The following is a 12,510-nucleotide window of genomic DNA, read 5'->3' on the forward strand; positions in this document are numbered from 1 at the left end:
GATTGCAAAAAACAACAGCACGAAAACAATTCAAAGACTGAGAGAAGAAATGGAATTTCAGGGCGTGCAAAGCCCAGCCGTCATGAGAGAGGATTGGCGCTATTAAACAAACAAACAAAAACCGAAGAGTGGACGCCATCATGGTATGGTATTCCTCAGATTGGGGCTGCTCTCAGTCTGTGCTGCAGTTCTGTAAGCAGACTGTATTTAACATTGTGCTAGGAAAGAGCGAGGGATCCCACTGGTCCAGCAGAGGAGAGATAAAGACTATTGTATTTTTTGTTTAGTCTGTCTTTTTTGACTATTTACTGCTCTCTAATGCGGGAGGCAGGACATGATTGCAAAAAACAACAGCACGAAAACAATTCAAAGACAGAGAAGAAATGGAATTTCAGGGCGTGCAAAGCCCAGCCGTCATGAGAGAGGATTGGCGCTATTAAACAAACAAACAAAAACCGAAGAGTGGACGCCATCATGGTATGGTATTCCTCAGATTGGGGCTGCTCTCAGTCTGTGCTGCAGTTCTGTAAGCAGACTGTATTTAACATTGTGCTAGGAAAGAGCGAGGGATCCCACTGGTCCAGCAGAGGAGAGATAAAGACAGGAGTGGGAGAAGGATTACAGATGAACAAGGCTGTGTAGGAGAACTCCTGAGTCCCTTTGGGCTCTGCTTTTTTGCGGAGATCAGAACTGGTACCATTTTTTATCCTTACACTTTAGCATCTTCTGCAACAGGGAGCAAAGACAGTAAAAAGAAGAACTAAGTTAGAGACGCCAGCTGTACTGCCACAATGATTGTAATGCACATAAAATGAATTTATGTAATACATAAATGTTTAGCTATTTTTAAGAAGTGATTCATCTGTTATTGGCGTCAACGGTGGTAACGCTGTACCTCATGAGCGTGTTTGGAGAATGAGTCAGCGCTGGCCATCATGGCTGCCGTCCGCTCTTCCACCTCGCTCAGTTTTTGCCCTCTCTCATCCAACGCTATCCGAGCTCGAGCTAGATCACCCACGATGCCTGACGCTGCCCCCTTCATGCCTTCTATACCCCCAGGACCTGGAATGTGCTGAGCGAGACTGCGTGGTGCTTTTCCGGCTCCTGACTCGCCGACTGAAACACAAATACAGAAGCAGAGTGTGAAAAGAAGAGGAAAGAATGCTGCAAATGAGGTGACAGCACAACAGAACACAAATGAGCTCTCCGTTACGACAACATAGTGAAGATGCCATTTTTGAGAACAGAGCTCATTAAGATGGCAAAGAGGCACAGTACAGTAGGCTAGATGACACAGTTGTCACCAGTGTTATTTTTGCATTATTTATTATACAAAAACAAGTATATATATATATGAAAGTAAATCTTCAGTTTCACCTTATTTTAGTTGCCAAGACCACATTTCTAATTTTCTGTTTAGGTTTTTTTAAGTTCAAGATTTTCATCTATTTATATTTTATTTAAATTAACAAAAACCTTTTTTTTTTTGGCAAAGAGGCACAGTACAGTAGGCTAGATGACACAGTTGTCACCAGTGTTATTTTTGCATTATTTATTATACAAAAACAAAAGTATATATATATGAAAGTAAATCTTCAGTTTCACCTTATTTTAGTTGCCAAGACCACATTTCTAGTTTTCTGTTTAGGTTTTTTTAAGTTCAAGATTTTCATCTATTTATATTTTATTTAAATTAACAAAAACCTTTTTTTTTTTGTATTTTTAGTTAACAATAACAATATTTGTTGGCACAAGGTCTACAGTATATCTCAGTAAGTAGGTTTTATGTCAAAAATTCTCTATGTAGTAAATGTAATGTTTGTGATTGGTTGGTTTCAAATGCCTTGTTCAAAAAATTATATCTTAATAATTTCTGTGAATCAATCAATATCATTATATTTTTGTAATAGCTGTTGGATAAACAAGTGAACACCACACACAATAAAATACACTGGCCTACATGCCAGTTATTTTATATGTTTAATGAATCTCAAGTTGCCAATGTGTTTTAGATGCTGTAATTTTGTTGAATGTATTAATAATAACAATTTAACAATGATAATAGCAACAATTTTGGCTTTTCAATGGCTGTATCCATTGTGTCTGGGCAATAATTTGTGCCTACTGAGAATCTGACTTACAGAAATGAACCTACCCTGAAAAATATATTTACTGGAGTAAAAACACAACTGTGACAACTAGCTCCAGTCTCCCCACATCTAAATGGTCATCTCTCTGTTTGTGGTCTACATTTCTACCACATCGTCTTTGCTGTGATACTTCAATCAAGAATCTGAGGGTAAAGAGCAGATCATAAAAAAATAACTCACAGAGCTCTTCTCTGTCTAGAGACTGTGCTCCTCCTCCAAAAAGACCCTTAAAGAATCCTCTGTTAGGAGCTTCAGGCGTCTCCACTGGAGTAAACAGCTCACCTAGCATCTCCTGTTACACAATCCAATCATCATCATTATCGACATCTTCAACATCGTCATAAATACTGTGCAACAGAAGAGTCTAGAGAAGAACAGTTCATGAATATGTTTTGCTCACCTGTAAGTTCTCGCAGACCTCCTGGCTGTAGGTGATCCTCTGGATCTCAGTAGGGGAGGTCAGGTACAAGGCCTGGCCGAGGTTGGTGAAGCAGAACGTTCTCGCTATCCGCATATCTGTCAGGGGTAGGTAATTTACATCCAGCAGTGGTCTCAACCCAGGCAGACTGAAACAGCATGACACAGAGAGACATTTCTTCAGCTCTGGGATTTCTCACCTTCTCTATTATTCAAGAACTGCAATGCTGAGACTGTGGCAGTGCTTATTTTGTCCTTCAAAATGCTCCATTAAATTACAGGGAACAAACATTAAGGACATTTGTAGATGATATCTGCAATAATACCCCCCAAGGTCTTCATGTTTGATGGTTAACTGTGACCTTCCTACTGACAAACACATACAGATGTTTGTCTGCCTTTCTCTCCTCTGAAGATTTATAAGCCAAAGCGATTCAGAGAGCAATACAGTGATTAGATCTGTGTTGCAATAGCTACAGGCCCCCTGGCTCTGACTTTGCTGAACAGTGGAGCAAGACGACAATATTGTATACTAAAAATAGCCTTATTTCCACATTTTTCTGCATGTATCAATATCAGGCTACAAACAATTCCTCACATCAGTGAAACAATCACCAGGCAGTGTGCGGATAAACAAATCTTTAAAAGCTGACTGAGTAAAAGCAGTCTTGAATAGTGTAGCATTTAATATACTATGTTATTTAATATAAATTATTTACACTATGTTTAAAATGACATTACAGTGGTCTGTCAGTTAATAAATGCAGTTCTATTGAAAATGATCAGTTTCCACAAAAATATTGATCTGTTTTCAATATTGATAATAAGAAACATTTCTTGAGCCCTAAATCAGCATATTAGAATGACATCTGAATGATCATGTGACACTGAAGACTAACAAGAATCAATTACAGTACATTTTAAAATATATTAGAATAGAAACATTTATTTTACACTGTAATAATATTTCACAACTTCACTGATTGTACTTTATTTTTTTAAATAAATAAATGAAGCCTGGTTGAGCATTAAGTGACATCTTTCAGAAACATTAAAAATAGTACCAACCTCAAACTTTTGAAAGGTAGTGTATGTATAATATTTTTTTTAAATAAAATGAAAAAGTTTCCCATGTTTAGTCATGCAGCTTGCTAATTTGATATCTAATAGTGTAAAAATAAATATATAAACATAACATTATATAAAAATGTTATACCCTATAATAATAATAATAATACCGCTGTTTTCCCTTTCTTAATCATGGTAGATTCATAGATTTTTAAGTATTTACACATTCCAACACACAGTCCCAAATTAATGCATTTTAATCAACCCTCATCTGGCTTATGTTGAAGGGCATCTTCTCTTACCTGAGGGTCATGATGTGTCCATTGGCACAGAAGCAGGCCACACAAATGCCAGCGTTCATCTGTACCACATCTGCCCGCAGCACAAAAGATGTTTCGGTGATGTTGTGTTTAAATACACAGGTCTGAGAGGGCAGGGATATGACTTTGGCCTGTTTCTCAGAGCACACCACAGCATACTGGTTTTCATTCAGTTCCTGGGATGTGGATGGGGACACCGACACCGGCCGTCTCTTACGGGCCTTGTCCCGCTCCTCTCCGTTGGCCGGGGCGTTGGGTTCGTACCATGGCTCAAAAGCAGAAGGGAGGAGAGACCCTGTAGAATCTAGGAAAGCCATCCGGAGGATGCTACCCTTCAACCTGACAAGAGTACCTGTACAGAGAGGGTCGACATGTCAGAGTCAAACAAACCAACCTTCAAATTAACGGAATAGTTGACCCAAAAATGTAAATTTGCTGAAAGTTTCATCCAAGATGCAGATGAGTTTGTTTCTTCATCAGAACAGATTTGGAGAAATGTAGCATAACATCACTTTCTCACCAATGTATCCTGTGCAGTGAATGGGTGCTGTCAGAATAAGGGTTCAAACAGCTGATAAAATCATCACTAAAATAATTCACAAGTAAACCACATGACTCCAGCCCAATAATTAATGTCTTGTGAAGTGAAAAGCTGTGTGTTTCTAAGAAATATATTGTTATTTGATGGACTGAAGTCGTGTGGATTACTTGTGTATTATTGTGATGTTTTTATCAGCTGTTTGGACTCTCATTCTGACGGCACCCATTCACTGCAGCGGATCCACTGGTGAAAAAGTGATGTAATGCTAAATTTCTCCAAACCTGTTCCAATGAAGGAACAAACTCAACATCTTGGTTGGGCTTAGGCTGAGTAAATTTTTAGCAAATGTTAATTTTTCAATAGTTCAGAATTCACTAATTTACCACAAGGAGAGACCATGACTGGCTGCAGAAGCCTCTGCTCTCCAGCAGGGGGCATGTTGAGGGAGATTGCCAAGACTGTGCCCAAGGACGTGCCAACCCACAGACTAGGTGTAAGTCCGCCATCTGCTTTGCGGTTGTACGTCTCACAGAAATGGAAAGATGTGACAGCCTCTCGTGCTTCCTTGTCAATACTGGTCACACTGGAGCTCCGTGAGCGGCTGAAGGAGTTGTCCCTGTTGTCTAGGGGTATGGAACCCCGCGGGGGACATACAGAGAGTAGGACAGTAGAGAGAAAAACACAAAAAGGTAAAGCCCCCACTCCGAGATGAAACTGACAGATTAACATCATTACTTTTTCCATATCTGTGTAACAAAACAGCCCCTTGGCCTTGAGCAGAATTAGGATCTAAATAAATGTTTTGCCTTTGTGATTGTGGTTTATGCACAAGTTAAAACATTAAATATCCTTCAGTGGTGAGAAAATGACCTTTGATGTGGGAAATGAGGCAGTCTCTCCAATGTGATGGAGACAAATGGTATTCCCAGGATTGGGATGACCAGATGCCCTATTTTCCCAGAACACTTACATATTTTAGACCCTTTTACCCGACCCCATTTATTAGAATATTGGCCCTACTAGAACGTATTCTAAAATAAATCTGCATCTGGACATGTTAAAGGGGTCTGAAAATGGGACTATTCTGGGAAAAACTAGACGTCTGGTCATCCTATCCAAGATGTGTTCAGTCTGGAAATTAAAAACAAACAAATAAATAAATAAATAAAAATAATGGAAGAATGTGGCAAATGTAGTTTCCATTAATATAACATTATATCTACCTCACTGAAAAGATACATACCGTTCAAAATTTTGGTAAGATTTTCGAATGTTTTTGAAAATAAAAATAAATAAATAAATATGTTTTCTATTTTAATATATTTTTAAATTAATTTTTGTGATGGCAAAGTTGAATTTTCAGCAGCCATTATGCCAGTCTTCAATGAGTTGCCAGTGAATGTATTGCTGTCCATTTGAAGTAAAGAGACTATATTATTTGTCTGTTTTAATATAGTACATAGAATAATACTTCCAGAGGCAATTAAGGACAATTATATTTGAAAAGAGACATGGTCATTGTATTGTATATTAATTGTATCGTCAACACAAGCCATTTATGCTTTAACCCCAATTAATTGACGCTTATGGTTATATTTCTTAATATTGTCAGTGCTAAAGAAAGTTGTGCTGCTTAATATTTTGTGGAAACTCTCATTATAGATGTATAGATGTAATTTTTGATCAATTAAATGCATCCTTGATGAAAAAAAAAGAAGTAAAAAAATAAAATAAAATAAAATCACTGATCCCAAACGTTTGAACAATTGTGTACATTTAAAGCTTCCCTATTCAAAACAATTATCTGATATCCTGTCGAAGTTTATATATGGTAATAATATGTGAGGGGAAAATGATCTTCACATCAGCCCTACACATTTGATTTTCATTTAAAATCAGCCGATTCCAGAATGTACTCCTTGAGGGAATTCCCTTAAAAACACTCCTGCTGGAAACTGATGACAGAACTGAAATTGATACTGAATTAAATACCAGCAAATGCTGAACTGGCAAATGCTGACTTGTGTTATTCGGGATAAGAGTTAGGAAGACTGACAGAGGACCCTGACTACATGAAAGTAATGCAGTGGTTTTGTCCATGCTTATGTGTACCATTTACATATGGAGACAATCACAAGCCTTTTGATAAACCAATACAGTCATGACCCATATGTACCTGTATGTCAGGCCCAAGAATCAATACATAAGAAAATCAGCTTCAGATGGACCTTTTCTGATAAACTATATTTCATATCTCATGTTTCAATGTCAGAAACTCAGTATAAACTCTGAAAGTGTGGGAATTCTGACGCCACCTTAGTCTTTGGCTAACTGACGTGAGATGGTGGACCTTTTCTGATAAACTATATTTCATATCTCATGTTTCAATGTCAGAAACTCAGTATAAACTCTGAAAGTGGGAATTCTGACGCCACCTTAGTCTTTGGCTAACTGACGTGAGATGTTCAAAGCGAGTGAGCATGTGGACTCTCCAGTTTCTGATAATGTGCTGATGGACTCCACATTCAAAAGCTGTGTAGCATGAACACAAAGTCAAGGCTTACCCAAGTCTGGCTTTAGCTCAGTAGGCAAGCTTAATTTCCGTGACATCTTTGCTGGAAAAAAGAGAACACCTCTCTTTACAAACACATTGAAGCCTCAGTAAAAGCCATGCAATGCTTGAACTAGTTGTGTTCGAGAAAACACCAAGGCAACATAGGTAAAGGGTTTTTTAATCATCCTGAGGGACACAAATGCTTCAAACAGGACAAAGGAGACACTGCAATATTTTTTAGAGAGTCAGAGACAAACTGCATAATGCTGCATGCTGGACAAACAGTTCTGGGATGTAAATGGGTGTAATTTGGCCACACAAAGCCCTGAAAGGAAAATAATTAACATCAGAACAGACAAAACAATAATTCTCAGCACCCCATGCCACAAGCATGCACCAAACAGGAGAATACAGAGTAGACATTACGGCTTATATGCATGATTTTGTATAATTTGTATACCCTTGCTGCATAGGTATCTGTTGACTTATCGATTGTCTTTCATAAATAAATAAATTGCTGGCAGATGAATGTGTGACCTTGTTTAACCTTAGCTGTTACATTATACATTTATTGTCCAGCAAAAATATCTAAACATTCTTAAAACAAGACAAATTTACTTAAGAAACAATTGCATAAAATCATTTTGTTTTTATTTTAATACTATTTTCTAATGTTCATTACAGTTTTAGATTTAACTGTAAGAAGTAAAGAAGGTTTATGTTTAGTGATTAACTGAATATTATTAACTAAATGTTAAATATAAACTAAATGTTAAATGTAATTATTGTACTACATAGATTTTATTATAATTTTTTAACACTACTAACCATGACCACTAAACATCCAATTTAATTTAAGCTTAAAATAAGACATAACAAATATGTAATGCGGTAAGAAAAAAATTAAATACATATACACTCTTATATATACACACACACACACACACTCTTAAAATAAGTCTTATCTAAGACAGTTTTGCTTCTCAAATATTTTTTGTTTCCTTTAAGGAGGTTAAGATATTTTAAGTGGACAGCCAAAATAATCCCTAAAACAATGATTTAAAATTAAAGTTTTTTTTTTTGCAGTGTAATGAGCTCAGCAGTCATCAAATCATTAAGAAAGCAACAAAACAAAACAAAACAGCCTTCACAGCTTGTCTATGTAAGAACAACTAAAGAAAACTAAATGGTCAATTACCCAAAACTATGTATTTGTTTCCTAATAGTACTCCACAGAAGCATTTATAAAGTGAATACCGCGGCTGGTTGCAATCCATCTAAATAAATGTGTATTTTTCTAAATCCTGTGCTGGGATGTACAGACATAAAGTGACAAGAAGTACAGGAAGACAACAAACCGAAAAACCTTAATTCCTACTGACAGACAATTATAGGACGCAGCCACTGGTGTGTGGCAAAAGAGAAACGCCTCAAGCAAGTCACCACAAGCACATTTCACCATGTCACATGCGTGCTACATGAACGTAGCATGCAGTGGGAATTTCCGTCAGGGTTATTCAGGTAACTGTTTCTAAGGACAGCTGCTTCCTCTGTTTTGTTCATACAGAGACAGAGACAGTGTGGTTGAACAAAACCAGTGGAACCTCTTCTACACCGTCATCCAACCTTACCTCCTCTCCCTCCTCCATTGTAGAATTGCTGATGGTTTGACATGAAGACTTTTTGGGAGGAAGTAAAGCATATGAGCAGTTAGAGATATTTTACGCTTTTTGGGAGCAACATACAGCGCAGGAGAGCCATAACGTGAAAGATTATGTATCGACCTGGGTTGTTTTGTTTGTTATGCGTTTGGTTTGGCTTTCTGTGGCAGTCGCAATCATTTGTTCTGTATCTGCCCATGGTGTTACAGCAAGTGTATGCTGCTATTTGCACAATGATTACAGGGACCTTCTTTTAATATTTGATCAAACCACTTGCTGAGAGAACAGCTGCAGAGGTCTGTGCTTTAACTGAAGGTTAAGTCATTTTGGAAATACTTTCTCATTCTGTTCTGACCTTTCGGAGCAAATCTTATCTCTATTTTGAGATCTGCCCCGGTCTCCAAGTGTGAATGTCACGCTCTTTGTAGAAGGATTTTTTTAGGTTGTATTTGGCTTATCACGCCACATTCAGCGGCGCTAAATGAACTAAAGAAAAAGAATGCAAATGCTTTAAGATTACCTTGTCCTATCTGTGTTTTAACCTTGAATATTTTTGCATTTTATATTTGCATTCTATCCACAAAAAAACAATGCTAATTTGAATAATGATGGCAAAATAATGCCCTTTTTTCCCACCCCAGAGAAATATGTGATATTAAGCAAAGGTTAAGAATCTGGAGAAGAAAAAAAAAGGTCTCCCTGGGACAGTGTTATTTATATTTGCATAACATGAATCTCTATGTGACACATCTACGATTAAATATTCAGTTACACAATTCAGGGACAGTATCTGAAAGCAATCAATACCTCATTAACTGCAGTCTAAAAGCACTCTCAACTAAGAGCGCTGTGTTTTACAGTGCATTTACAAGCTTTGGTTGTCTAGTAAATTTAGATTTAATGTGTCCTTTCCGCCCACAAAAACAGCTGTGTCTTGCTCAAAGTCTAAGCAGCTGCTGCATTTTCAACTCTTTTGCACATATAATTTCAGAAACCACTTCCTAACAATTTATCCAGTGTGGTCAGTACCAATCTGTATGACTGCTGTGGAAGTTTCTTTTAGCAAATGCTTTGATACAGAGACAGTTTTGCTGAAGGGCACAATGGTGCTGCTCCTCAGGTCATGGATCACCCCTTCAGGGGTCTGAACCTATGACTTGCTTCTAGCTCATATGTTTAACCACTATTCTCCCACCAGGCGTGAGCACCTTGTCACAATGTCAGTCACAATTACCATTCATCTCACTGCCAGCCATCATCAGTCATCTGTGGCCTTCGTGAACTTTTGTTCTCCTCCACAGACACACGCACAAAGTTTTATGATGTTACGTAAGGTGTGCCCTGATTAAACTCCGCCTATGATTTTCAGCAGAGGCTAGTTTAATACCGAGAGAATTACAAAATAAATGCACACAAGTGTATAATTGATTTTTGGTGTAATATGAATTAGTAATGAATCTCAAAGGATTCACTCAAAAATCATTATGTACTCACCCTCATGTTGTTTTGTCAAAAAGAATAACAGTCTAATGTGTAAACATATAATTCAGGCTGGTTTTGTGAATTTGATTAATTAAATAAAAGAAAAATCATGAAGGGATGTCAAGATTTTCAGTAAATATTTTCAATGTTGATTTTTAGCCTCACACAAAACTACTGTAAGGCTTCAGATGACCCGGGTCAGTAAGATTTCGAAATATTTTTTAATATTTAAAAAGATTATTAAATGTTTTTAAACAAGTCTCACCATGGCTGTATTTATTTGATCAAAATAAAACAGTAATATTGTGAAATATTATTAAAATGTAAAATAACTGTTTTCTATTTTTATATATTTTAAAAATGCAATTAAACATGTGATGGCAAAGCTGAATTTTCAGCAGCCATTACTTCAGTTTTCAATGTCACATGATCCTTTAGAAATCATTCTAACATGCCGATTTGATGCTAAAGTAACATTTCTTCTTATTATTAATGTTTAAAAAATATAAATCTTTTCTAACAATGTAAAAGTCTTTACTGTCACTTTTGATCAAATTAATGCATCCTTACTGAATAAAAGTATTAATTCTTACTGACCCCAGACTTTTAAACAGCAGTGTACAGTTGTAGTCCTTTTCCAAGAAGAAATTAAGTCAATAGAGCTTTGGAACAACATGAAAATTAGTAAATAATGACAGACTTTTCATTTTTAGGTGAACTATCCCTTTAGTCCTGAACAGAGTAGTGTTGTCAAAAGTACCGATGTTGGTACTAGTCGGTACTGAAATTTTAAAAATGTGACAATACCAGCATTTCCTGCTAGCATTATGAGCTTTGTTGTGTGGATTCTCAAACATCTCTGATTGGCCATTGTGTTCACGCACTCAACAGATATGTCTGTGATTGGCTACAATGATCATTGCTTCACGCTCTTCACCGAGCGCTTACACAGATACACACAGGAGCATTTCAAAGCCGTGTCTATCAGCGGATCCCTAATATATCTGCTCATAGAGGGATCCGCTGATAAACGCGGCTTTGATCATTGTAGCCAATCACAGACATTTCTGTTGAGCGTGTGAACACAATGGCCAATCAGAGCTGTTTAAGAATCCGCTCAACAGTGTTCAAAATGCTAGCGGAAAAAGCTGCCATTGTCACATTTTTTAAATTTCAGTACCGAATGGTACCGACATCAGTACTTTTGACAGCACTTGAACAGAGGATTCGACTGAACCACTAAAACGCCCCCCTGTGGAGCTCATATCATCTGTGTTTCAGCAGACTCCAGTGTCAGGACTGATCGGTATGATGGTGGTCGGAGGCGGTATGGATTGTGTCATGCTCTGCGGGGCGTTTTACCTGAGGTGGGGGATTTGCAGCGATCCTCTGAGGTGGCTGAGCCCTCGCTAATGTCACAAAGCCCTGTAGAGAGAAAGAGAAACTATGTCACTATGGAAAATGTGTTAAGTGTGCCAGTGTGCTGTTACCTTGTGAAAAAGTAGTCTAAGATGTATTTTAGTAGACAGGACAATTGACTATACTCTTTAGTGTGAGGTGCAGTGTGTAGCCCTTGTTCTGATCTCAGAGTTGAGAGGCAGATGGGCAGACAGGAACTGAACCCAGCTGCTCTGATCAGCACTCTCCCTGTGCGCATATCCGACAGATCCGAGCCCCCCACTAAATATCACTCATTACCCCCGACACAAACACACACGTACACACTAGATAATCTTACAACCAGTCCATAGCCTGATAGCCAAGCCCCAGCAATCATCTCTAGAGCCCTGCATTTCAGCCCGGGCCCGACGGGTCCCGACTTTTTTACGCCCCTCGGGCCGGGCTTCGGGCCAATTTTCACGTCATAGTTCAGACGCGGGCCGGGCCTCGGGCCTGTTTTAGGCTTCTCCTTATTTTTATATTTTAGACATCCATCAATTAGTGACGAAAAAAATTGCAGCGCTGGTGGAAACAACACAAGACCGTGCTACCGGCTCGACGGTGTTTATTGTCCCGCCAGCAGCAGTATGGTGCGTGCCGTCAGCGCAGCTGAAGAGTTCTGCGTTCAAATGCACGCAATAGGCTTAAGTTTGCCGCAAAGCACCGGCAGAAGTAATTACCATAAATAGTAAGGAGATATTTGAGTTATTTACTAATAAACTAGTGTTTTCTGAGTCGGTGTCGCAAGGACGAAGTTGCCGATCCTGACTCGCCATCTCCTCAGATGCGCCTTTAGAGAGAAGTGCATCTTTACGGATTATGATTAAGTTACTTCCAAAATGTAATACATTATATATTACTAGTTACTGTCTTTTGA

General features: G+C 38.0%; 1 protein-coding gene across 1 annotated transcript in view; it reads right to left on the reverse strand.

The window, feature by feature from the left end:
• Window positions 1-384: 384 nt before the first annotated feature.
• The window catches only part of LOC107726399 (syntaxin-binding protein 5-like), a 90,612-nt gene continuing 78,486 nt past the window's right edge, over window positions 385-12,510 (reverse strand). The window contains exons 19-27 of the mRNA XM_016535958.1: window positions 11,556-11,618; window positions 8,682-8,729; window positions 7,061-7,111; window positions 4,880-5,161; window positions 3,938-4,307; window positions 2,551-2,716; window positions 2,331-2,442; window positions 896-1,116; window positions 385-726 (exon numbers count right to left, since the gene is read on the reverse strand). Coding sequence (XP_016391444.1) covers window positions 685-726; window positions 896-1,116; window positions 2,331-2,442; window positions 2,551-2,716; window positions 3,938-4,307; window positions 4,880-5,161; window positions 7,061-7,111; window positions 8,682-8,729; window positions 11,556-11,618 — 1,355 coding nt within the window. The 3' untranslated portion in view covers window positions 385-684. The remainder of the gene's footprint in view (window positions 727-895; window positions 1,117-2,330; window positions 2,443-2,550; window positions 2,717-3,937; window positions 4,308-4,879; window positions 5,162-7,060; window positions 7,112-8,681; window positions 8,730-11,555; window positions 11,619-12,510) is intronic.

Source organism: Sinocyclocheilus rhinocerous, unplaced genomic scaffold (assembly GCF_001515625.1).
Source record: "Sinocyclocheilus rhinocerous isolate Xijiao unplaced genomic scaffold, SAMN03320098_v1.1 scaffold605, whole genome shotgun sequence".
In the NCBI taxonomy this organism is placed as follows: domain Eukaryota; kingdom Metazoa; phylum Chordata; class Actinopteri; order Cypriniformes; family Cyprinidae; genus Sinocyclocheilus; species Sinocyclocheilus rhinocerous.